Source organism: Leishmania donovani, chromosome 32 (assembly GCF_000227135.1).
Source record: "Leishmania donovani BPK282A1 complete genome, chromosome 32".
Classification (NCBI taxonomy): Eukaryota; Euglenozoa; class Kinetoplastea; order Trypanosomatida; family Trypanosomatidae; genus Leishmania; species Leishmania donovani.
This window is the reverse complement of record NC_018259.1, coordinates 67,258-93,184: the sequence shown is the minus strand read 5'-3', so window position 1 is coordinate 93,184 and position 25,927 is coordinate 67,258. Positions and strand designations below refer to the sequence as shown.

Below are 25,927 nucleotides of genomic sequence, written 5' to 3'. Positions count from 1 at the left end.
TTCCTCTTCTTTGTGGGCAACGACTGTTGCTGCTGCTGCTGCTGCTTTGATTTGCACCCTCCCGGCTCCCTCGCGTCTACTTTTCTTCCTCCTTCTATTACTGTTTCGTTCGCCTGGTTGTCGTCACGTTTTCATCCTGAGTTACCCTACCCCTCCTCTTCTCCTTTCCTGTCCTTTCCTCTCTCTCGCTGTCTGTTTTCTTAAAGTGGGCACACGTACACACATACACCTTGACATACACACATACACACACACACACACACACACACACACACACATTGACAGCCGCACAAAAGAGCACGCGCCCGTGTTGCCACCAACGCCTTCGTTTTCGTTCGGTTCATTCTCCTTTTGTTTCCCCGCTGTGCGCGGGGTTGTGTTCTCCGGCTCTGCCATTGCGTTTTCGCTTTTGAACTTCTTTTGCGCGCGCGCTCGTTGCCACCTCGCCTGATTCCTGCGTGTCTGTCTTGTTCTCTTTCCTCTTTACGGTCATTTTCCCTGAGTGCATGTACAGCTATCAGTACCTTGTCTCCCCTCCCCTACCCCTTGTCTCTTTCGCTTGCTTTCTTGTCTCTCTCATTCATTTTCCTCATACCCCTTGTGCCTTTTCTTTTCGTTTCACTCTCGCGCACGCTTGCCCACACCACGCACACACACACACACACACACACACGCACACAAGAAACACGATCGACACCATCTTGCACCCGCCGACGCACTCATCCCACTTCACGCGGTGAACAGAGGACAACAGAAGGCAAAACGTTGCCGTTCATGTGATTGGTGAATACTGTGGAGTTCTCCAGTGCTTCTCTGCACCTTTTCTTTTTCTTTTTCTGGGTCTGCCGCTGCTCTCTCTCTCTTGCGTTCTTCTCGTGCGCTCAGCAGTGACCCTCTCTTGCGAGTTTCGACGCGCCGGCCCTTCGTGCATCGCCGCTTGTGAGTGTCGCGGTGCTGCTCTCTCTCTGTTTCATCTCCCCCTTTTTCCGTTGCTGTGAATCGCTGCTGTGGACTACGCGCTGCCTTCTCTCTTTGCGTGCCGCAGCACCTGCTTCGACCTCACCTCTTGCCTCTCGTGACACTCTTGGCCGTCCACCCGGCGCCCTTCCCTCCCCCCTCCTCTACGGGCGCGCTCTCTCGCTCTCTGGCTTGTGCTTGCTCGTTGGCTGCAGCGGTGTGCGTGCGTGTGTGGCGGCGAAATGGACAAGTACCAAAGGGTGAAGGTCCTCGGGAAGGGCAGCTTTGGCAGCGCCATCCTCATCAAGCGCAAGACGGATGGGCTCCTGTTCGTGGTAAAGGAGGTGGGGATGACGAGGATGAGCAAGAAAGAGCGAGACGAGGCGCGGCACGAGTGTACCGTGTTGCAGCAGCTGCAACACCCCAACATTGTCCGCTACGTCGAACAGTTTGAGAATAACAACAACCTTTACATTGTCATGGAATACTGCGACGGTGGAGACTTGGCGGAGAAGGTGAAGCACAGCCGCGGCCCTATGAAGGAGTCGAGCATGCTGTACTACTTCTCGCAAATCTGCCTCGCGATAGAGTACCTGCACGCTCGCCACATCCTGCACCGCGACATCAAAACCATGAACGTCTTCCTCATGAAAAACGGCGCGGTGAAGCTCGGCGACTTTGGCATATCGACGGTGCTGCGCACAACGATGGGCATGGCGAACACGGTGTGCGGGACCCCCTACTACTTCTCCCCGGAGCTGTGCCGCAACCGGCCGTACAATAACAAGAGCGACATCTGGGCTCTCGGCGTGCTGCTGTACGAGTGTGCCACCGGTGGGCGCCACCCATTCGACGGCACCAGCATGAATCAGCTCATGCAGCGCATTGTGCAGGGCCACTACGCGCCCCTCTCCAGCCAGTACTCCTCGGACTTCCGCAAGATGGTTGACTGGTGTCTCCAGAAGGACCCAGCTAAGCGGCCCAGCATCAAGCAGACACTCGCCCTGCCGCTGATGCGCCGCTCTCTTGAGCAGCTAGAGGAGAACTTAATGCTCGCCACCCAGTGCCGGGTGCGCTTAAAGGACATCATCGACTTCGAAGGCGGCATGGATCAGGAGGAGCGCAAGGGCAGCTCTCCGCAGCCCTCTCCGAAGCTCTCCCCTCGCGCAGTCGCCAAGGACGGGGTATCACCTGGGCAGGCGGCTGCTCTCGCGATGGCGCGTCAAAATTTATCCCCAGTATTCCAGCCACCGACGACGCCATCGCATTCGCCGATGGCCTCCCCCGAACGCGGCGGTGGCGCGCCAGCGGCGGTGGGGCCAAAGCCGTCCGCTGCCGTCCCGCAAAGCCCCACGGCGAGTCCAAAGCAAGGCAACGAAGCTCACCGCTTCTACAGTCCCTGCCAGAAGAGACCCATCGCCAATCCTCTGCTGCCGGGCGGTGGCGCCAGACCCGCTCCAGCCGAATCCCCGAGCGGTGCTGTCCCCCCGCCCCTCGCCCAGCGACCTCTTGAGGAGCCGCATCACACACCTCCGCTGCGCATCAAAGTTACCCTCGGCGGTGCTGGGGATCGGCGTGGTCTTGCCGCTGCAGCATTGCCAGCAGCGGCAGCGGCACCGGCCCCTGGGCCCTCTCCCAATGCAGCGGATGCATTTCACGCTGATATGCGCCGTGTGGACGCCATCATAGCCCGGTACGGCCGCAACTCGGACGAGAAGGCAAAAGAGACGATCCACGCGTACATGCGTCGCAAGCACGAGGCGTACCTGAAGCGGCAGAAGGAAGAAATCGAGGCCCGTGAGCGACGCAACAGGATGCGCAAAGAAGAACTGCGCCGCGTTCTGGAGAATCAGCGGATGGCTGTTTCTCCTCTCCGCAACAACGACCCCCGCAACAGCCCGCATCTGAACAACATCAACATGAACGGGTACCCTGATGATCGCTCGCCGCGCAGAGGCAGTCCACAGCCCCGCGCCAAGCCGGAGAACGTTCACCTGCCCTCCCGCTCCCCGCCGTCATCGCCACTACAGGATAAAGAGCCCGTCTCGGCCCGCACACCGACCAACGCAGAACCAGCCGTCTTTGGCCGTGACCCGCGTCGCGGCGCCCCTCCTGGAGAGCCTGCAAGCCGCCCCACGACACCGCAGCAGCAGCGCGTGCTACAACAGCCGCCTAGTCCAGCGGCAGCCGCTCCGAACGGAAATCCCCTGCCGCAGACGCCGCCGCGCAGAGTCTTGTACGCGGCGAACTCGCCACAACAGGCGCACCCTCCCTCTCAAAACCGCACCGGGGCACCGGAGGCACGCCGCGCCGTCACTCCTGACCCACTGCACTCGCCGCCGTCGCGACTCGGCGCCCCGCGTGGCGCCGCCTTCGACATCGACCGGCGATCTTTGCCCAATTCAAAGCCGGAGGCAGCCAGTGGAGGCCAAAAGGCGCCGCTCACTGCCGGCCTTGGCGGTGGCATTGACGGCCACCGGATGGTGCTGCAGACGAGCCAACAGCATCTGCCGCAGCCCCGTCGTCCCATGGACGCGGAGCAGCTGCCTGCACGTCGCGACAGGCGTGAGTCTCGTGTGCTTGAAGATGCCGCGGTGGGGCGCCGCCCCTCCGCCCTCTCCCCCATTTCTGGCGATCCTCATGACCACTGCTCACCCCGCCAGGCTGCGGCTGCTGCGCCAGAGCGCGCCTCCCTGAGCGCTGGCGACCCTCGCCTTCAACGACCGGGCCGTGCGCTGCAGCGGTATTTGAAGCCGCTCGGCGGGCGCGGCGAGGATGGTGTGTCACCTTTGCCGAGTCCGACCTCTGCTCAGAGCCCCAGACGGGGTGCTGCTGGAGTTGATCGCGGTCATAGAGGATCCTCTGGTGTACCACCTCCTGTGAAGTCGAAGGCGCTGGTCAGCGCTGGCAATGCGAACCCGCCATCGTCGGCACCGGGGGAGCTGGCAGACATCCCACGCACCGCAGCGCACTCTACGAGAGCGCAGGCGAGCCCTTGTACACCAGTGAAGGAGGCGCTTCGTGCACTGCGTCGCAGCAAGGTGCAGGCAGGCGCACCGGCACCTCCACCCTCATCCGCGATGGCGGCTGGGATGAAGGATCTGCCGGCGATCATCACCTCTCCTGAGCACGAGCGTGGGGCGCGTCGCAACCATCCACGATACCGATTGGAAGAAGCCGCCTTGTACCGCGGTATGAGGCGTGAGCAACCCTCTCGTGAAGACGAACGGGTCTTGGTGGATGAGCACCGCAAGCCGCACCACGCAGAGGTGTCCGCCGTGCCGAATACGCTGGAGGCGCTGCGCAGTTTGCGTGCGCAGCAAGACAAGGCCATGAGGGCGGAGGGCGGCGCCAGGGAGGAGGTCAATCCTGGAGGGCAGCTTGCGCTACTGAAGCAGCGGCAGCGGATGCAACAGCGACCACGGCAGGGGTCGACGTCTTCGTCTGCGTCGGTTCCGCTGGCGCCGCGGCTCATGACACGAGCCACGGAGGCTGCGGCGTCTCCCAGGTCGGAGGTGCCTTCCGGCTATGACAGGAAGACTCCGGTGCCTCGCGATAACGCAGCAGCTCGACCTTCGGCGGCGCACGTGACAGCGCTTTCGTTGGGTGACGTTAACCGCGGCGCTGCTCCATCGCGAGCAGCTCCGCCATCGGCCCATGCTGGTGCACCGCCGTCGCCCAACCCATCAACCGGTGGCGGGGCCGGCGTTCAGAGCTCGATGGAGGGGTATGCGGAGATGCTGCAGCACCTCAAAGACCTCCTTCAGCGCAGGCGCGTGAGCAGCGCCGGCGGTGCTAGCGCCCCTACCTCACCGACGACCGCTGCCTCGGCACCGTCTGCGATAGAAAACCCACGTGACCCGGGGGCGCGGTCGCCGATATCGATGCGGAACCGCGCGTTGCCTCCGCCACTGAATCCGAGTCCGCTGGGCGGCGTTGACATGAGTTGCGCGAGCGACAGCGGTGACTCCGGCGTTCTCGTGTCTCCGCCGCACCTTAAGGCGACGAGGCCGCTGCACCCTCAACCGAACGCTGTTCCCGTTGTGAACGTGCGCCCCGGCTGCGACGCGGAGGAGGAAGACGACGACGACTTCGAAGACGCTGTTCCGCTGTCGCCAGTGCGATGTACTGAGCTCAACGACGCCTACGCCCGCCAGCAAGACCAGCAGGAGCAGAAATGGCGTCATGCACAGGAGGACGTGTACACGAGCGACGTGGACTTGACATCGGCGGCGATGGAAGAGGAGCTGGAAGGCGAGGAAGGGTACACGGACTACCACAAACGGCCGTCTTCCAAAGAGCTGCCGAAGGGCATCAAGTCCTGACAACTGACTCTGTTGGGCATTTCTTTTTTTTTTTTTTGAAGAGGGGAGGGGCACGCGCAGTGCCTTGTATGGCAGTGCCGGTCTTCGGCTTTGGAAGACAGAGACTGAGGATGGAGACGGAGAGGAGAAAAGCAGCATTGTGCTACGCCTCCGCTTCTCTTTTTGGCGTTGACTTTATCCTCCCCACACCCACCCTTGTGCGCGTGTTCGGCGTGCATGCCGGCATACCCCCTCCTCTTCCCCGGCTGATGCTACCTTGTACGATTGATTGCCCGCGCTTTTGTCTCTGCCATACAGAGCGGGAACGGAGGCGGCGCCGTGCTACTCTTTTAGTTCTTCTTCGCACCTCGTTGTACCGTTGATGTAGAGCGCATTTCGCTCGCCGTGCTGCTGTTGCCCTTCTCTTTGTTCTTGCCGTGCAGCGCTGGACTCTCTCTCTCTATGCGGCTCTGCGGCGGCGCTGTTTGGCATAGACGTGCGTGTCTGTGATGGCCGCCGCCTTCATTGCCGTCTCTGGTTCGCTTGCACGCTGCGTCTGCCACCTTGCTTTTCTTTTGCGTTTCCTTCTTTTTCTGTCGCGCTTCCGTAGTTCACTGCTGTTGTTTGTGTCTTCCATCCTTCCCTTGCTCACCTCGTGGTATGTACAGCTGATACGCATCGCCGCCACAACGCACCGTTCAGCCCATATATCATGGGTGCGTGTGCCGAGAGCGCGTATCGTTTTTTTTTTTTTCGTTCTCGTCGGTTCGTGTTGTCTTCCTGGCTGGCCAGATGTGGACAGTGTGCGCTTCCACGCGCTCTGCCTCTTCCTTTGTTTTGTGTGTGTGTGCGTATTCACCCCGGTGCACTGAAATCGCGTTGTCTCGCCCGTCACTCCCCTTCTTTGTTGTGGTGCGTCGTGACCTTCTTGGCACCTCCTCCAACCACCGTTCATGAGTGCGCCAGCGAGAAGCGAGCACAACAGCACGTACATACAGAAATGTGAAAGCACACACATACACACGCACGCACGCACACAGGGACATGCACATGCTCACAAGCGTCGAATTCGCCTCTCTCATCTACCATTCATCCCCCCTTTTCAGACGTTTAGTCGACAGTTTCAGCACAGTCGTGTCTGCTGAGATGCCTTTGCTCACTCCGTAGTACTTGTCTTCCTTCTCTCCTCTTCTCACGCGCGCTCTCCTACGCACCCTCCACCCGCACACGCACACATACCTGCACACCCACCCAAGAGAACTCCCGTCCCTGACGAGTAGAGTGACACAGCTCGACGGTGATTGAAGCCCTCTTCCTCCTCCGTACTGACAAGAAGAACCTTGCATAGGAGCCGCCGTCGAAACGGAAAAAGGCCCCAAGAAAACAAAACACGCATTTCACGCATCGCCCACACCTGCGCTGGCGAGTCATGCAAGCCGCCACACACGTGGCACGGCACATCTTTGCTTTTTCCCCGTTATCGCCTCCACACCTGACGCCCCTCGCGCTCCTTTTGTTCGAGTCGTGAATGACGTCGCGATTCCAGCAGCTTTTGGTGAGGGACAGCGACGAGGACAGCTCCGCCAGCGACGTTCAGGCGAACCGCACGCAAAGAAGCACCGGGGCTGGGATTTCACAGACGACACCGCATCCAAGTGCGACGCCGAATCCAGCGAACCAAAGCGTTTCTCCCGTCAAACCGGCTTCGGTCACAGCATCTGCTCCAGCGCGTGGGCCGATCGCACCAACAGCAGCGACAGCAAGCACCTCATCACGCACGGGGACGCAGCTCAACCAGAGCGTCGCCTCCTCAACGCACTTCGTGGTTGAGCCGACACCGCAAGACATCGATGCAGGGGGCAACCCCGCCGGCTCGACGGACGGCGCTTCCATCTCCTTTCATGCAGAACCCATCTCACGCCATGACGGGCAGCAGGTCTCCTCCTCACAACAGAGCATCAACTTTAGTTTTGTGCCCTCCAACGTTGTCCCGTCGGTGCGGAACGATTCAGTGAGTGCGAGGCCGGTGCCGGCGGTGCGAAGCCGCCCTGGCAGTGGCTCTGGTCGCAACACACCTCGCACCTCGGTCGCGAATGCCAAGGTTCCGGCGCGACGAGAGGAGTCGGAAGGGTCCATCGTTTTCGATGAGGATGATCCGCCGCAGCGCACCGCGTCACAGCTTCTCGTCGCCACCACGGACGGCGCCACACCGCGTGGGTCGGGGGCTTCCGCGGCGAGCGAAGGAGGGAGGAAGAAGGGCACGAAGGTGGTGCGGAGACAAGTCGTGGTGCGCCGTAAGAAGGGGGCCCACCCGAGCGATCCAGGGGAGGTGGTGCGAATAGACGAGCAGGTGATTCGACCTGGACGCGCAGATGGCGCTGCAGCGGCGGCGGCGTCGGCCTGGACACAGCTGGCGCCACCTCCTTTCCGCGTTTCGCCCCGTTCGCAGCAGGCAGCCGAGAGCCGCTCTGCCAGCCGCAGGGCGACACCTGCTGAGGGACCCCGCACTCCGGGTAGCGGGGTGTGCGAGATGCCGCCGCAGATCCCCACCACACGTGCGGACAGCCGAGGAATATCGCCTCGCACGCCGCGTAGGGCTCACAGTACAGAGGCTTCGCGACCGTCAGCGCGCTCGCACCACAAAAACGCCAGCGCCACCAATCCACTGCTCCCTCTCCAGTCGCCCCATCCCGTCGTCCGTCCGTCCAACCGCAAGGGGACACCGAGGTCCGCCACAGTTCCTACCGAGACACCGATCGAGTTCGAGGTGGCGGCCGGCGCGATGACAGACACGCCCAATTTCTGCACTGACGACAGCATATCTTTTCAGCTCGACCGCGCCTCAGCTGCGACACCGCAGCGCACCGCCGACAATGGCAACGCCCACCGGAGGCGCCGTCCGCAGATTCCTTCCCCCTCCTCCCTCGACGACGGCCCCACACCACTCACGGTGGACGAGTGCGGCCAGCTGATGCCTGCGCCCCGGGACAAGGTTCGGCAGACGACGACAGAAGACGGGCGCAAGACATGGATGCTGTACAGCCCCCGTCGCGGCGATGCCGCCGCTACACTCGCGCAGGAGATTCCGGCCCCGCCGCTGAAGCTGTCGCGGCGGGCGCAGGACATTCTGGCTGCAAAGAGGCGCGCTTTAGAGGATGGCGCCAAACAGCGCCATGCCGACAGCGAGAAGCTCCGCGCTGAGCCTGAGAGGCGGCTCGGCATCTCGCGACGCACGCACAGGAGCTTCGCATTTCATCCCACTGCCTTCTATTCTGACGACTTGGCCCGCCAGCACGGGGAGGAGGCGGCAAGGATGCAGGACGATCGGTGGGCCGCGTACGTATATGATGGCATGGCGGTGTGCACGGAGACACGCCGCGCCAGTGGCACCGCGACCAGCCGCTGGGAGACGGAGAAGGTGGTGCGTACGCTGCAGCCGGTGCAGGTGGCGCCGGCGGAGGGCACCACTGGCACGTGCGGGTGTGCTACCTACGACTCGATGCATACGGACGATGACCTGCGTCGCTTGATCGACAGCAGCGGCGCCCGTGAAGACGGCGTCCGCCACTACTTGAACCTGCAGCCCATGCAGCTGGCGAACGTGGAGACGCAGCAGATGGTAGACCCGCCGCTGGAGTCGGCAGGCCGCGGGCCGGTGTCGCCGTCGGAGGCGCAGAGCGCGGTCGAGGCGAGCCACAAGAGCGTCTCGGAACAGCGTGGCGTGGCGACGCTTGGTGGCCTGTGGTGCACGGTGGAGGCTCTGCGAGAAGACGGCCGCCCTGCTGTGCGCAAGGACATGAGTGCATCACGACGTATCTTGCGCATCTGCGGCGGGCAGGCGCTCAGCGTATCCCCGCACGCTGGCAGCGGCAAATCGTTCGACGTGCGCTGCTACGAGCTGCTGCTCTTCGCGCGGGAGTTGCTTAGCCCGTCAGCGGTCAACTACGGATCGGAGGGGCTTACGCTTGGCCAAGTCGTCGCACCGCCAGCGTCCTCCTTCCCGCTGACACCGCGCATCATCGATGACCCGGTGACTCTGAAGGAGTACAAGAAGCGCTTGCTGGCGACGAAGAGCCGCCAGGTTTCGATTGTGAACTGCGAGGACGACCGCGCCACGTTTGCGGCGGCGCCGGAGGCATCTGGCCCCGGCGGCAAGGCGGGAGGTAGCGCAGTGCAGTACCTCACCCTCACCACAGTGACCATCAGCTCTCGGCAGAAGTACACGATTGATCTGGCACTCGTCTTGCTACCGTTCCGCACCAGCGGCATCTTTGCCGGCAAGACCGTGGCGGAGGTGCCGCGGTTTTGCGCGACGACTGTGATGCTGCACCGCCGTCTGCAGGGTCTCTCCCTATCCTTCTCCACCAAATCAGCCTTCATGTCGGCCTACAAGGCACTGCTGTGGGCTACGGAGTGCGACATTGTGGATGTGAAGCCCGCGGACGGCGAGGAGGGTGACGTGCCCGGCGCTGGATACTCGAAACTTCGCGTCTGCGCTACGACGTCGCCGATGGTGCCGTGGGTGGCGTCACTCGGCAAGAGCACACCCGGGCAGCCGAAGGAGGACACCTTCCACGGCAACTGCCTGGATTTCGCGGCGCTAACACTGGCGGCACCGCCCGGCGCCGTTCATAGGGCTGAAGCCGACGGCCGCGACCCCCTCACGCTGGAGGACTTTGTTATCACCGATGGCGCACCGAACGGCAACGGAGCGGACGACGGCGCTCAAAGTGGGCAGGGCGGCACGCCAACGCGACAACGGCGCCGCAGCACCATCTTCACAAGCACCTTCGCTCCGCCCAAGGCCGCCGACGCTGAGGGGGGTAGCACCCTTCACAACGCCGACACGGTTGTCGGCCTCACCGCCTTCGGCGTGATTCGGCGGGCGGTGAGTCAGAGAACGTCCGAGGTGTTCGATGTGCGGGTGATACCACGCAACCGCGGCCGCATGGCTCCTACTACCCGCACCGACACTGCGACGACGGCGGCCGGCGGGCAAACTGCCAAGGCGCAAGAGGAGCACCTTCTGCAGCAGGACGCAGAGGCGGCTATCATGATCGAGTACGCCACTCGCCTGCCTTTCCACTCCCGTGTGTACGGCGTCCTGGTAGACGATCAGCGCTACTACATCTTCCAGGAGCCGTGGGTCTCGGCGCTGTCGCTCGAGGAGTCTTTGAAAGGCTTCACCGAGCATGATGCGCTGGAGTCCAACGAAATGCTCAGCAAGATGACGCGGGCAACGACCATTATGTCGCTCAAGGACTTTATTCACGCCATTCTGCGCCCTAGCGAGTGCGGGTCGGGGGCCAGTGAGGAAGTGCGGCTGGAGATTGCTCGAGTGCTCGCTGCCCAGCTACTTCTTCTCGTGACCTCGCTGCACGGCAAGGGGATGCTGCTAGGCCCGTGCCCACCGCAGCGCCTGCTCGTCCGCGTCGAGGATCCCACCAATGGCATCCAGCAGGCCGAGGAGGAGAGCGGCGTGGACAAGCCAGGGAAGAAGACGACTCCGCCGCCGAGTGTGACGTCGAGTAACATTCAGCTCTTTGTGCCCGACGTCGGCGTCAACACCCTCGCCTGGGGCTACGAGCGTCAGCAGTGTGGTGTGCTTGAGTACCTGCCGCCCATGTACGTGCTAGAACAGATGCTATCGGACTCCTTCGGCAAGAAGGAGCGGCCATGGACAATGCGCGATGACTGGTGGACATTCCTGGCTCTCTGCTTCGAGCTGTTCGCCGGGGATGGCAGCGCGCTCGTGGCTCCTGAAGCGACTTCGGTTATCCCCACTCCGACACCAACGCTCACCAAGTTCTTCTCTCCGGTGGACATTCTCGATGTGTGGCAGAAGGTGATCACAGACTCGGCCTCTGGCGTGGCCAGCACCGCAGCGGAAACGATCGGGGTGCGCACGCGCCGCTACGTGCACCAGCGCGTGCTCAAGTCGGTAAGCCGCTCCCTGGACAGCTGGTTGGTCACCAAGGCAGAGCAACTGCAATACTTCGGCACTACTGCCCCCCGCCATGCGCGTCGCGTCGTGCGTGCCGTACCGCCGCCGCCTGGCGCGCAGGGCAAGGCGATTGGCGTCTCGCTCGCTGCCATGTACCTGAAGTGCGCCCAAGAGGTCAGCGACACCTCCGGCATCGCTTTCCAGACCGACGGCGAGGAGGCCAGCGACGCGTCCGTGGAGAACATCCTGGCCGACATGCCGTGGCTCTTTCAGGTGCGCGACTTTTTCGACACCATCCTCGACGCCGTCTTTTCCCCAACTCTGTGCAGCGTGCACGGGCCGGCGCTGCGACTGGTGTCACACCCTTTTTTCCATGGTGTGCAGCTGGCGGCGATTTTTGACGGGTCGCACATGTATTCCGCAGCCGTCGCGGACTACGCGGAGAAGCACCTGAGCAAGAGCAAAGTTCAGGCGGCACTGCTGACCTATCGGACACGTGCGTACCGTGGGCTGCTGAGGCCGCGGAGAGACATGCCTCTCATGATCACCAGCTCCGCGTACAACACCTCCGGCAGGGCGAACTGTGTTGCCCCGCTGCTTATGTTGCCCACGCCGACTTTCGACGATGAGCACACCGTGCGCGAGAATGACAACTCCACGGCATGGCACGAGTCGGAGGCCAGCCCGGCAGAGGGACTGGTCATGAGCCGCACGAATTCGATGGTGCACTCCGCCATTCCGTCGCCGCGGTCGCAGTCGTCCGCCGCCGGGATGTGGGGTCGGCAAAGATTGAGGGCGATGTACAACCCGGCAGAGTGGCAGTCCATTGCGGCGCTGGAGACGGAGGTACGAGGCGCTCTGAACACCCACGGCCCTGGCGAGTCTGTCAGCCGCCGCCGAGGCTCTGTTGATTCCGACTACGCATCCAACCCGGTGACCATTAGCAACCGGCCCATGCAACCGGTGCAGCGCTACAGAGGTCCGGCGCAGGCGGAGACCACCTCTGTGGCGTCGTCCGGCCGTCGTCGCGACCCTCGCGAGTACGAGCACATCGTAGACTCGAAGGCGGCACGCACAACTGCGGCGCCGTCACAACGCTACGCTCATGGCAGTGGACGCATCAGCCTCCTTGACGATGCGGCAGTGACGAGGTCGGAGACGGTCTATGGCCAAACAAACACAGCCCCGTTCGTGCAGCCATTACCAACAGGGGCGTTGTACAACAGCCACCCCGTAACGGGGCGAGAGAGCCAGCGCGGCGCCGCGCCTTTGGCGGCTGTAGGGCCGTTGGAAAGTGTCCGAGAAGAGGCCGCGCCCGCCCGCCAGCCGCACCGCTACGCCGACTCCAGCGAGTTTGAGCGCAGCCTCAACGACTTGGCGCGGAGTCACCCTCACAGGCACCAGAGCAGAGCTGAGGCTGCTTCATCGTACCACGGCAACGGCAGGGTCGCGGAGGGCTACGGCCCCGGTCCCTCTCAGCTGGAAGTGCCATCTTCGAAGCGCGGCTCACGACCCGCGTCGCGCCACAGCAACCGCGTGCACCAGGAGGAGTATGATAGTCAGCAGTCGTGGCCCCACCAGTTCTTGGATGCCGCGACCGTGCAGAAGAAGGGCCAACCCTGCAGACTCTCTGACCCACAAAACCCTGTTATCTACCGCACGACGATTGACCAGCAGACACAGTGCCCCGTGCACCGCCACGGCTCGCATAGTCACTACGGCGGCAGCATCGTGCACGCCGCCTCATGCTTGAATGCTTGTCAGGAGAGCAGCAGCGACGAGTCTTACATGCTGGTGCAGTCCGACGGCGAGGCGGACTCGGTACGGGCACCGATACCCAACTACCGGTCGAATAACCTGAACCGCAAGAGCCCTGCCCCCCGTAACCCCCGCGCCTCGCGCACCGAGGTGATCGCCTCCGACCGGACATCCTACTTTGAGTTCTAGTACCGTTGGCCCGCGTGCGCGGCTGAGCCAAGTGCTTCTCAGCATGCACTCACTTTTCCCAGCGTTCACGTCATGTGCCACGGCGAAGTTTTTGTGCGTGTGAGTGTTAAGGCATACTTGTGCTCTGATTACGTTGATGTGTTGTCCCTCTTTTCACACTCTTTTTTGTTGCTGTGCGACGTGTGTGTCTCTTGCTCCATCACCCCGCCCTTCTTTACTTCATCACTCGATATCGCAGTGCGCCGGCACTGCTTCGACGTCTCTCTGGGTCGCTTTCTTCTCCCCATCCGTTTGCGTGCGTTTCGTGCACCGTTGACCGCATATAAGGCGGAGGGGGGTATTGCGGGCCGGAGGCGGGGGTTGGCTGAGGAACTGGGCGGGGTATCATCCGCAGCGCCTGCCATTGTTTCCTGTTCGTTCTCTTCTTTTTTTGTGTGTGTTTGTGTGAGTGACGTGGCGTCGAATGGCGAAGCTCACGACGTGCGCGTGTGGCTCCATCACTGTTGTTCACCTCTCTCTTTCTCTGGTGCTTCTTCGGTACCCGGATGGCGGGGGAGTGGGGGAGGATAACTCCATGCGTGGTGCCGCAGGGCCCAGTACCCCCGCCCTCTCTCTCTCTGGAGATGCCGGGAGGCCACCCTATCGCTGACCAAGTGCCGAACCACCTGTGGTGGTGACAGGGTCGCCGGCGCCGGCGCCGTGCTGGAGGTCCGAGCGACGTATCGCTGCTGATGCAGTTGGTCGGGTCCTGGCTGGGCGTTGCGTCGGGGCGACCGGCGACAGTGAACACGCGTGTGCCATCCATATGATTCGGCAGCGTGTCACCGCGTCTCGAGAGTAACCCGCCCGGGCCCCTACACCGCCCACTGGTGCGCGGGCGGGGGGAGGGCGGGGGCAGCGGCGCCCGCGCCCATTCCGAGAAGGGAGGGAGGCACCAGCTGGCGGCCGGCGAGGCGGCGGGTGGGTGGGGTAGAGCTCGAGGGCAGATGGCCGTGCTCAGATAGCTGAGTCGGCAGCACTGCTGCACCGCGTGCCTGCGGCTTCTTCGCGCGACGCGGGGTGGGACTGTGACAGGCCGTGGGTGGAGCGGAGCTTGCCTTGTGTTGGACTGGCAGAGAGACGGACGAGTAGTGAAGAGCAAAGCCCTCTTCTTTTTTTTTTGCTCTTTTTGTCGTTTTGAGTCGGGTGGTGTATTTCTTTTTTGGTGTGTGCGCGTTTCAAGTTTGGTTGTGTGGGCTCGGTGCTCGTGTCATGACTAGAGATGAGCGGCTCTTTTCGATGCTTGCTGTTTCTCTCCCTCTAGCTGTTCTTTGATTTGTGGCGTGGTGCGCTGAGGATGTCCGCTGGTGTGTGTTTCCATTCCTCTGTAGACACACACATATATACTCACACATCTTTTCCTGTTCAGCGCCTGCGCGGAAAGCATCTTCATTCCGTGGATGAGAGAGAGAGCTGATAGACGTCCATTTTTTCATCCTTGAATTTCTCCTGTTTATTCTTCCTTGTTTCCGTGTCCGTTGTTACTGTTCTCTCTCCTGTGACGCACCTTTTCGCGTGTGCATGCGCTGGCGGAGTGGAGATGGTCAGACCGCGTTCAATGTGTACAAGACACTACCGTAATGGGTAAAGGGCACCCCCCTTTCCTTCCACACACAGGGTCATATGCGCAAACACCCAACAACATGTTCGAATGCGTGGCGCCAGTCGAGATGATGGTGCAGCGGGCAGCTTAGCCCGGCGGAGCGCTTTCAGATGCACTTACCTTTGTAGGAAAGGCCGATCGACTGGGGCCGGCACTTCGCCGATGATGCCTCGTTGCCAGTGGCCCACCAAGGTGTTGTTGTTGCGAACACCTCTCATGCCACCATACTTGACAGAAGACATACCCAAAGTACGTGGATTGGGTATCGTCTCTCACCCTCTCACCTCACGCCCCTTTTTTTTTCTTTCCCTCCCTCGCTTAAACGCCGCCGTCGCTTCTCCGCTTGACACCCTCATTTCGTCCTCGTTCTCATTTCTGTCTCTCCTTGACATCTCGCGATGTGTGCAGCTGCCCTCCATAGAGGATCTGCACTTCCTGCCGACGTAATATCCCGATAGATGCATAGACGGACACGCGCACCCCACGCGTCTCCCACCCGTCAGACGAGTATTTCATAGAAGTCACTGCCGCTGTTGCCCTACTCGTCCTCCTGCGTGCTGCCCGTGTGGCAGAGTGTGGTCCACGACGAGCGTCATTTTTTTATTATTTGCTCTTGTGTAAGTGGCACCACAGCGCCAGACTGTACGAGACTATTCGACGCGGGCGCCTCAGATGGACATTGACTTGCGCGACCGTGGAATCGCTCGTCTCTGCTTCGATGCCCAGGGGGCGAACAAGGAGGAGGCAACGGTCGCCAGCGCCGTCGCTGTTTTGCTGGCTGACCATAACCGCATTGACTGTATCAGTGGACTCAATGCCGTCTTCGTGAACCTCGTCGAACTGCGGCTTTCCCACAATCAACTGGGCCGACTCAGTACCCCATACCACCGTCTTCGGCAGACCTGTCTGCGCGATCATGCTGTCGCTTCACGCTGCTGCGACGGCGTGGCATCGTGGATTCGCTGCCTTCCCACCACGCTGCAGGTGATCGATGTCGCCTTTAACAACCTGCACAGCTTTCTCGAGTGCAGCTGCGAATGCGCAGCCGCTCCGGAGCGGCACGCTGCTGCGGATGTGCTGGAGGTAAAGCCCTCAGTCTCCGATGCGACCGTGTCTCTCGCTCGGCTGCTGCGCCACCGCGTGCCCTTCGCGCTGCCTCTCTTCTTTTCTGCTCAGCGGTTTCCGCAGCTGCGGGAGCTCAAGCTGTCGCACAACGCCTTTGATGTAAGCCTCCGCGAGAGCGATGAGATGCAGGACGGGCACAATGCTCTTCAGGCGGCATTGCTCGAGCACTCCATCACCGCGACAGCCCCGACGACACTCTCCTCCGTCGACCTTTCCTACAACGGAGGTCTGGCCTCCCTGAACTGCTTCTTTCTCTCGATTCCACCATGCACCGGGGCGAGTGCGAAGGCGGCGGCGGCAGCTGCAGCATCGCAGTCGACTGATACGCCGTCATGCTCGGTGAGCTTGGCTGGCACTGGGATCGAGGACCTTCAGGGCATTTCATCCGTAAACGGGCACGGCGCTGCTGTGCAGTGGGACCTGCAGCTCCACCCGTCGCCGGTTTCTCTCATCATCCTTCGCGCCGCACCGTCTGCGTTGCTACAGCTCACCCACGCTATCGTGAACATGCGCGTTGATGGCGAGCAAAACGCGCTGGCCGCTGCGCTGACCGAGGTGACGCATGAGGGTGGAACTGCGACGTCTGCCATCGCGGGCTTGCAGTCGGTGGCGCAACTCGACGACCTGGAGCAGATCGCTGCCGCTGCCATCTTGAGAGAGGAGCCAGACATGAGCAACGCCCTACCCGACGGCGCGACGTGGATCTCGACCCTGGCGTACGCCTGCCTTCTGCGCCAAGTCGTTCCCTCCCTTCGCACCTTGGACCGGGTTTTCCGCGTGGAGCGATGCGAGCAACTCCTGCTATCGTCTTTGTGCCGCCTGCTGCTGGGAGACCCACGACCACAGCGAGCCTCCTCCTCTTGCCTGTTGCCAATGAGAGCGCCCCCACCGCTCCACCCAAGCGCGCCGGCGGCGTTGACGGTGCCGGTTCAGCGTGGGCTAGGCGGCGCCGCACACTGTGTCGCACCGGAGCTGCAATCGCGTATCGTGGTCGGCACGGAGGCGTCGGAAGCGGCCGAACCCCCGGTAGGTGTCGGCGTCGCTGATGCCTCTGCTGCAGCTGCTGCCGTGGTGCGACCAGGCCAATTCCAAGCGGCGCTGGCCGCCCTCCGCCCGAGTTGCTCCTGCTCGGTAGCGGCGCCGGCGGCCACCACACACACCTCGTCTTGCCATTCGACGATGAGCGCCTCTTCTGTATCTGCAGAAGAGGGCACGGCTGTTTCTGGCAGCAGCGACGCTGTCCCGTTTATGTCGGGAGAAGATTGGTATGCGCCGTCTGGCCTGACGCCGGGGGAGGGGGCGCTGTACGAGTCTCTATGCCAGGAAGCCAAAGAGCTGCAGGAGGCGGTGCTGGCAAGCAACGAGCGGTGCCGCGACATCCAGGCGCACACTGAAGCACTGCAGCAGCAGCTCAGGCAAGACCGCACGCTTGTGGCAGACCAGTGGAAGGAGATCGGCCGGTTGCGGCAGGAAAAGGAACACCTCGAGGCGAGTGTGGGGCGGGCGAAGCATCGGCTGGATAAGCGGCAGAAGGAAGTGACCTACGGCGTCACGGCTATGCAGTCTCGCGAGGTGGCGGCGCGCGAGAAGGCGGCCATGGAGCGGATCGCGGCTCGGGAGAAGGAGCTGGAGCGCCGTGAGCGTCAGCTGCGTCAGCGTGCAGCTCGGTCTGGTACCCTCGCTGTCGAGTACCAAAGCAGCGGCCCGTCTGGGCAGCGGAAGAAGCTACGCAGCGAGGTGCTGCGTGAGGCTGCAGTTCGCAAACGAATGGCTGAGCAGGAGAACAAGGACCCACTTGCCTACTCACCGGCGCCCTTCAAGGCGGAGATGCATCGCTGCAGCCCTCGCCGCTCGCCCGATCAGCGTCCGTCAACGCACACTGCTGCCGAGGAGGAGCACGATTACTTTGAACTGTATGGGGACGGGGGCACCCCTGAACTTCGCGAGGTGGCAGACCAGTATTTGGCACACCTCCCCCTGGCACAGCAGCAGCAGCTTCGCCAAGCGTCCTTGCGGCTGCCTTACAGCGGCAGCTTTGACGAATCGCGTGGCCGCAGCCGCCAGGCATCGCCATCGCAGCGGCGTGGCTCCCCGACAAGCGGCGACGGTGGCGACCCTGTCGTGGGCTACGCTGCGGAGACAGACGCGAAGAACCGCGCGCCGTCTCCGGAGGCGGCTCGGGATTTGAGCTCTCTTTCACTGTCGGAGCTGCTGGATGCCGCGGCCGCAATTCGGCAGAAGCAGGTGGCGCTTCAGCGGCTGCAGCACCAGTGGCAGCGGTCGCTACCGCCTCCTATGCTGTCTCCTGGTGGGGAGGAGGCGACGCACGCTATGGACACCGTTGTGCAGACGGCTTTCGAGAAGGCTCCCAGCCTCCACAGTCGGGCCAGTCGCGGCGGCGCCGATGACGGCGATGCGAGCGCAGTGCAGACACCTTTGCCAGCTGCACGCCTGGATATGCGTGCGAGCAGTAGACACTCACCATTTTCATCGCCCGCGCACGAATCGGAGGGGTCTGTGCCGAACAGCGCGCAGCAGCTCTTTGATCGCATGCTGGAGCAGAGAGCTTCTGCAGCGACCCACCTGATGGCGGTAAACACAAGTGCAAAGGCCGTTGCTGGCGACCGCACGACTCATGTAGTTGATTGTCTCTCCGCCAAGCAAGGAGACCGGCGCTCTCCGACCGATGCGTGCGGAGAGGAGCGCGATGACACCACTGGTGAGCTGACCAGTGACGCTCTCACAGGCAAGGCAGAAGACGCCGCTGGACAGCGACTACAGACTAATCGCGCGCTGTTTCGGTAATGAAGTGGTAGACGCGCACACACAAGGCAGAGAGACCGAGAAGTGCACCCGTGCGCCCATGACAGCGACGCGGCCTTCTTTTACTCTTTTGCGCCTTTTGCGTAGGCCGGCATAGAGAATAGAAAGGAGGGGCGTGCGTGCGTCCGTGTTTTTTTTTTTGACGCGCGCTGCGTATGTGCGACTGTGCGTTGATGTGCTTTTCCCAACGGTCTCGGCCCGGGCACCAGGGACACCTCACACCCTTCCCCTTTCCGTGACGGATGACCTCTGCGCAGCCGCACTCCTGTCAAGAACGGACTGCATCTGCAGACACACACACACACACACACACACACACACACAGGCGTACGGGACAGACGTGGAAAGGCGCACCCACTACACAAAGCTGCACCGCCGATTCGTTGCTGTGCATGCGACTGCGTTATGGCGGGGTGCGGGAGTACTCTTCTCTGGCGCATTCACTGTGGCGATTTCATTTTTTTTTTTGGTAGTGGGTGCCGTCTGGGCTTGATTGCAGATCTGCAACTCGTTCTCTCCACAGGCGGCGTCTCTGACTTTCGAACGTTTCTGCTGTAATTCTCTCACGTGTTCTCTCTTTCTCTGTTTCCATCGACCCACTTCCGACTATGCGGTGTTCTTTTTCCTTCTGTGTTGGCCGAGTTCACATCATCTACACCACTTCCCCGTCTGCTGGACAATTCGCAGCTCTCTGTTCACCCACACGCTGCCTCAAGCTACGCTGCGCACGCGCACTCATCCCACGTACACTCACCCCCCGCAAAAAAAAAACCAAGAAGAACGGCGCACCACTACCACCAAAAGAGTCCCCACGGCGTTTCTTTGCAGATCGCTGCCACCGCCTCTTTGTGTGTGCTTCCTTTTTTTTTTTCGTCTACATCCTCTGTCGATCAGCAACGCTGGCTCTTACTAGCCCCAACACCACCCTACCACTTCCGTTCTTCGCATCAGTGCCGCCGTTGCCTCTACACACAGCCCCTTCCATATACACTGCAATCATGTACAACAACGACCACAAGGCCACGGTGAAGAATGCCGACATGCCGGAGGACATGCAGGCGGACGCGATTGAGGTTACGCTTCAGGCAATGGAGAAGTTCAACATCGAGAAGGATATCGCTGCCTACATCAAGAAGGAGTTCGACAAGAAGTATCAGCCGACGTGGCACTGCATTGTGGGCCGCAACTTCGGCAGCTTCGTGACGCACGACACCCATTGCTTCCTGTACTTCTACCTCGGCCAGGTCGCCGTTCTGCTCTTCAAGTGCGGGTAGAACTAGCAGTTTTCCTTCTGGATAACAACAACACTAGGAGGAACTCACGCCGCCGGTTATCAGATCCCCTCTCCGCGATGTGTAACCGATGCACATCCACACACAAACACACACACGCACACACAACGGACAGCAATAGAGCTTGGAGGGAGAGGCGATAGAGAGACGACCACAAAGTCGTCGAGCGGGGGCGGCACCACTTTCCGTGTGTCGTCTTCGCAGCCGTTGTCGTCCTTTGTCCAATTTGTGTGCTTGTCCGCGTCGACCTGCGACGTGGGCATATCAAATCACACCGTAGCGTGCCCGCGCATACACTCTGGAGAACGAAGAGGGAAGGACGACGTCGTGGGCCGCAAGATGATGGGAGCTGCTCGGTACACTCCAATCTTCTTCGACTACTTCTTCTTTACGCGCGCGTGGCTTGCGTGTACGGACGACTGACACGCCTCCGTTCAGTGCTTGCGCGACCATTTTTTTTTTGTTTCGCGTCTTGATATGCTTCTCTCCTTTTTCTTGTCGTTTTGTTCTTGTTGGGCCGCTGTTGTGTGTGTGCGTGTCTCTGTCTGCCATCACCAACCCTCCTCATCCCCCCTGCCTCTCTCGCTCGTCGCCAGCACGTGCCCGCCCGCGCCTCCGCTTTCTTCTTTTGATGCCGGTCTTGCGTTCGTGCTTTGATTGTCTTTATGAGCATCAAATTCGGGTCGTTACCGAGCGAGACTCTCGCCAGTCACACGAGGGGCAAGACAACACTGGCACCGCGGACGTGGACGCTGCGTGACGTGGTCGCGTGTTTTTCGCACATGAAGGGCACCACTGCACGAGAGCGCATGCGCATGGGCGCACAAAAAGTAGCCGTGCATGCCAAGTTGTGCTCACTGTGCAGAGCAGTGCACGGAGTCGCGCTCGATGCAGTGACGAAGAGAGAGCGGCACCATAGAAGAGCGGCTGAGGGGCGGGAGGCGGCGCGGACGAGAGAACACTGCGCGAAAAGGAGAACGAACAAATGGGCCATTCATGTATTTAGCTTTCTGCCCTTTGGTCCCCTCTTTTGTATCCGTGTGTATGCTACGTGTGCGCGCGCGTGTCTGTGTGCATCTTCTTCGTGTCTTCGTGGCCGGATGAGGCGCCAAAAGACGAAAATGAGCACACCAAAAAAATGCGGTAAGGTGAGCGAATCGGAATCGAGTCATGATAGCGAAAGGCAGAGAGAGAGTGAGTGAGGGAGGAGAGGCCACGAGGTTCATTCTTGAAGTAATCGGACAAGTTGTTCAGAAGAAGCGAAGGCGACGGTGACAGCGAGAAAGGAGGAGGAGGTGGAAGTTGGGAAGGCAGCGTTGAGCCTGTACGGTGCTCTCTTCTCATCTCCGCCTCCAGCTCCTTCCTGGACGCCTCTCCTTCGTTGACGCATTTTTCAGTGTTCTTCCTCTTTCTTTTCATCATTTTTTGTGATCTTCCTTCCCCACCCCCGCAACAGCACCCCATGTTCGTACCTCGCCTGCAACACGAATCATGCTAGTCAGGAATAACAAAAAAAAATGTGATTTGAAGCAAAAACATAGCAGATACACTCAATCGTGCAAGCGCCGCTTACGTCTGTCTTCGCCGATGTATGGAGCGCAGCCCTGTCGCTGGCTGTGCACCATCCCAGTTCCTCTTCTTGAGGGGCGTAATGTACTCCTGCCCGCGTCTCTGTGCTGGTCCTACTTGCAGAATGAGCACGCGTTGGCACTCCGAGGGAATAGGTAAGAGATGCCCCTGGCAAATGTGCACTCGCGAGAGATGCGGTGCTAGGAACTCTCAACCCAGTAGGCAGAACTTCTGCACTCAGTTTCAGGTACCCGCTATTTCCACGACGATATGCCGACCCCTCCTGAAAATGCAACATCCCATCCTCTTCTCCCTATGCTCGACTCATCGTCGTTCCTCTTCCTTTTTGATCCCTTCCGCTGATTTTAGTCTTGTGCGCGCCGCCTCAGGTGAGGAGTCAGCAGCCAAGAGACTGCGCCCGCCCCGCTTGCCTTTTTTTCTGGAGCGGCTTCTCATTTTTTTTTTTTTACTTCTGTTTGTTGCCGCTTTGCTGTGGCACGCCCCGCCGCACACACCGCGGCTTGCACCCTGACGCAGTGCTTCAAGACCCAAAGTAGCTCCCGCCTCCTCCCCCCGACACTCGCTCCGCTGCGTGTAAATACGCATACAAGTTGTAAAACAGAGAGCGAGTAAGAGACTGCGCATGAGTGGCGGGCGCGCGCAGAGCGCTCGCGCCCACCATGTTCACCTTCTCTTGCCAGTGCCAGAGTTGCCGAGGCAACCTTGTCGCGACGGAGAAGGAGTTCTACTTCACCTCATCTCTTTTTCGAATCGATCTGGCCTGGGACAATGTGAAGCGTATTCGCCTCGAAACGCAGCAGGTGAAAGGGGTGCCAACGAGCGTGCTTGTGGTGGTGCTGCAGCACAACGAGGCCATCAAGATGCAGGCAAGCAGCCCCTCCGCGCAGAAGAAGCGCCTCTTGTCCTCTCGCAAGTACTTCTTCTACGACTTTCACGACCTCCTCGGAGCGGAGGAGCAGATCAAGCATCTCCTCCAGCAGTACCGAACGTCCGAAAAGTCCAAGAAGTATGAGGCGCGGGATGACTCAGAGAAGGGATCCTCGTCCACGACAAAGCAGCAGACCGACAAGCCTGGCGAGAAAGACGAAGTGAGCACCTCGATCTCGGGCGCGCCGAAGGATGAAAGTCTGAACAACTCCCGCACAACCACCAACCGCAATCCGGACTCTGACGCACGGCGGGCGGCGCTCGGGCTGCCCTTAGCAGGTCGGCGCGCGCCGCCATGGAACGCATTACGGCCCAAGCTTTCCGGCAAGCTCGTCAGCATCCCTGTCGCAAGTGCCTCAAAAGTCAAATCGGGCAAGTACGCGCAACTCTTTCTCAAGTTTTACCGGCACGTTGCTACCGTGCTGATCGTTGTCATGCTTGCTCTGCTCACTCAACATTACGCCCACTTTGTTGACCTGCACGCGCAGAATCCCTTGCAGAGAGCGGAGAAACTGCTGCGCGACATCCACGCCCTGTCAGACGTCAACACTAGGCTGGAGTCGTACGACAGTCACGAGACTCTGTGGCAGTACAACAAGAGACGGAAGGACCTGGCGGAGGAGAGTCGCACCTTCACGCATCGGCTCGAGCAGGCGGCGGTCGAGCTGATGGGCCGTTACGTCGCGCTGCAGGCCAAGATGGCCACCTTGCGTGGCCACCGTGCCCAGCGCGTCGCGCGTGAAGAGCAGAGCGGCACGCCGTCCCCACCGCCACCGCCCACCATGTCGTCCGTCTTCGGCACGCCAATGACGGCCGCCGACAGGGCGCGGCTCTTCTCGCAGCGTGGAGAAGCATGCCAGGCGCGCGTAGGCAACCGCGGCGCCGCCAAAACCGGCGCAGGCCAATGCGGCGGCAGCGGCGCGGCCTCTAAAAAGACCGCGAAGCGTCGGGCTGCTCCGCTCAAGAGCATGTCCCTGTCGCGCCTCAAGTCGGATGTGCAGCGCTGGGTTCGCCGGGCACAATCTGCGTGGCATTATGCGATCAGCTTCATATTCGAACTGCCAGTGAGACCGTCGACGCGCCCCGCGCCCTCGGCGGGCGAGCATCACGGCTCCGCCGGAGAAGCGGCATGGGCGGTCTACACAGAGAAGATGGGCGAGTACTTCCGGCTTACGGAGTGGGTGTCGGCTGCCGAGTACGAAGACCGACTCAGCTGCCTTCAGCTGACTCAAGAGCTGCTGGAGACGGTGGAGATGACAGAGCGCGTCTTTGCCACCTTCAGCAAGGTGTTCCTCATGGACCGGTACCGTAAGCTGGAGTCGGGAGAGGAGCGCGCCTCGCACTGGATGCAGCCTCCACAGGCACTCCGCACTGTCACTGGCGGCAACAAGTACTACGCGGCCAACGCGTTCTCGAGTGAGGAGGTGGCGCACGTGGCGATGCTACGCCGCTTTGTGGGCAGTCTCGTGCACAGCGAGCCCTTGGAGGCGGATCAAGGTCGCCGTCGCCGTATGGCTTTGCGGATGGCCGACGCAATGCTGAGCTACCGCGAAGATGAAGTGCAACTTCTGCGCGCGCGCAATCAGGGCAGACCTGTCAACGCCACGGAGCTGTGGCGATTGCTGGAGGAGAAGGTGCTGCGGCCCGCCACGATGCCGCTGCGCGAGAACCCCGACGTCGACAACTCCACCGTGTACCTCCGCAACCCGATAGCGGAGCTGCGGTTTTGGCACACGCACGAAGCTGCCTGGCGTGAACACTTACTCTCGTTCTTTTCACCTGAAGAGCAGGCGGAGATTCGAAGCAGCCTGGATACTGACGACCGGAGCCATCAAAGCCTCGTAGACCTAACGACTCCACCCGTAGATCTCCAGTGGGTGAAGCTGCCGCTGTTCCGCGGTCTCCTCTGCTTCGAAGGAATATCGCACCTGCAAGGTGGCGCCAGCGAGGCTGCTGACGGCGCCGCAGGCGACCTCGTACACGCATCGGACGACGAGGAAAACGAGAACGCCGACGAGACGGCGAACGACATCGGCGAAGGCGACACGGAGGAGTCGCGCTCGGATGCCTCCGCCGGCCGTGCCAGCACTCCGTCCCCCACGCCGGTGATCTCCGCTTACTTGTTGCCAGCATCACCAACGCACAGCAAAGCATCCACCGCGAAAAAAATGACACCGTCAAACCGCACCAACACTGCTACTTCGAGATCTTCAAAGACCCCCAAAACGCCACCGGACATGGCGGCTTCGCCACATGCGCAGAACTTGAGGGCTGAAGACCTATGGAAAGAAGTGAAACTCCGTTGGATGGATGACCTGAACGTCTTTCGGCTAGCCTTTGACGCGGACTCGGCGGGCCGCAGCGCTCATGCCGCTCGCTCGCACTGCACGGACAATGATGAGCGCGGTGCCGTCGCTGATGCCGCCGAAGTGCACTGTCGACTCTTTGGGATCGTTTCCCTGATCAACGAATTTTATGTGCGATACATGACACCAACGGTGCTGCAGCGCTTTGCCGCCTTCCTGCGAGCGCTTTTTCCGCCGTACTTCCAGTCCCACAGTGGTAGGGAGGTGTACATTTCTGCCCTGCGGAGCTGGGGCACACAGGACCCCGCCGTGCAGCTTGCCATCTCTCAGGTCACAGGCTTTGCTCCTGGCACAACTAGCGATGTCTCGCGCTCTCTCCTCTACATCGTCTTGCAGCCCCCACCTCTCTTGCAGACGAGCATCGTCTCCACCCGCCAGGCGACCATTGCCGTGATGGTACTGGTCCTGTTTGGGGGAGTGTTGACCGCTCTCTACATGATGCAGTAGCGGGTGCATCCACTGCATAGCATCGCGTACCGGTCTGCGTGTGCGTGCTATTCTCCATACTCGACGCTGCTTGCCTGCTGATGCGCATGTATACATTTCCGTCGTTCTTTTATTTTGTCGTCTGACACAGCCTGAGAAGCACTGCCGACGTGCGCACGCAGGTGTTTCTTCATAGCTTTCTCAGCTCGTGTAGGCGGCACGCGCGTCACTCCTTTTTTTCTGTGAATCCTCTCTACTCGTCGCACTCTCTCCGAGCTGTGCTCGAGTAGCTCCCCTGTCCCCTCAAGAGCGCTGCCTGCGCTCGTGTCTGTTCTTCCCACCCTCTTTTCTCACCTTTTTTTCACGGCAGGCTGGGGTGGTGCGCTGTTTTTGTTGTTTTCCTTCCGTTTTTCGTGTGCGATCACTGCTTTCGCGTTGGCGGTGGCCGGCTGACGTTGTCACACGTGACGTAGTCCTTTACGCTGCCCATTTCTTTATTTTTTTGTTGCTGTTCAACGCATTCGTTTCTCTGCCACTCCAACACAAGGCAAGCTCCGCTCCACCCACGGCCTGTCACAGTCCCC

At 61.0% G+C, this 25,927-nt stretch overlaps 5 protein-coding genes across 5 annotated transcripts; all 5 read left to right on the top strand.

Annotated features, from left to right (window-relative positions):
• Positions 1-1,199: 1,199 nt before the first annotated feature.
• On the top strand, positions 1,200-5,282 carry LDBPK_320270 (protein kinase, putative; the record flags this gene model as incomplete). Its single annotated transcript, XM_003863398.1, has 1 exon — positions 1,200-5,282. One exon carries the CDS (start codon positions 1,200-1,202, stop codon positions 5,280-5,282), a length of 4,083 nt encoding a protein of 1,360 aa, XP_003863446.1.
• A 2,509-nt stretch (positions 5,283-7,791) lies between these two features.
• LDBPK_320260 (hypothetical protein, conserved) lies at positions 7,792-13,152 on the top strand (the record flags this gene model as incomplete). Its single annotated transcript, XM_003863397.1, has 1 exon — positions 7,792-13,152. One exon carries the CDS (start codon positions 7,792-7,794, stop codon positions 13,150-13,152), a length of 5,361 nt encoding a protein of 1,786 aa, XP_003863445.1.
• A 2,314-nt stretch (positions 13,153-15,466) lies between these two features.
• On the top strand, positions 15,467-18,724 carry LDBPK_320250 (hypothetical protein, conserved; the record flags this gene model as incomplete). Its single annotated transcript, XM_003863396.1, has 1 exon — positions 15,467-18,724. One exon carries the CDS (start codon positions 15,467-15,469, stop codon positions 18,722-18,724), a length of 3,258 nt encoding a protein of 1,085 aa, XP_003863444.1.
• A 1,016-nt stretch (positions 18,725-19,740) lies between these two features.
• Positions 19,741-20,016, top strand: LDBPK_320240 (dynein light chain, flagellar outer arm, putative; the record flags this gene model as incomplete). Its single annotated transcript, XM_003863395.1, has 1 exon — positions 19,741-20,016. The coding sequence occupies one exon, from the start codon at positions 19,741-19,743 to the stop codon at positions 20,014-20,016; it is 276 nt and encodes a 91-aa protein (XP_003863443.1).
• Positions 20,017-22,283: 2,267 nt separating this feature from the next.
• LDBPK_320230 (hypothetical protein, conserved) lies at positions 22,284-25,364 on the top strand (the record flags this gene model as incomplete). The annotated part of the gene is made up of 1 exon (XM_003863394.1): positions 22,284-25,364. One exon carries the CDS (start codon positions 22,284-22,286, stop codon positions 25,362-25,364), a length of 3,081 nt encoding a protein of 1,026 aa, XP_003863442.1.
• Between the last annotated feature and the right edge of the window lie 563 nt (positions 25,365-25,927).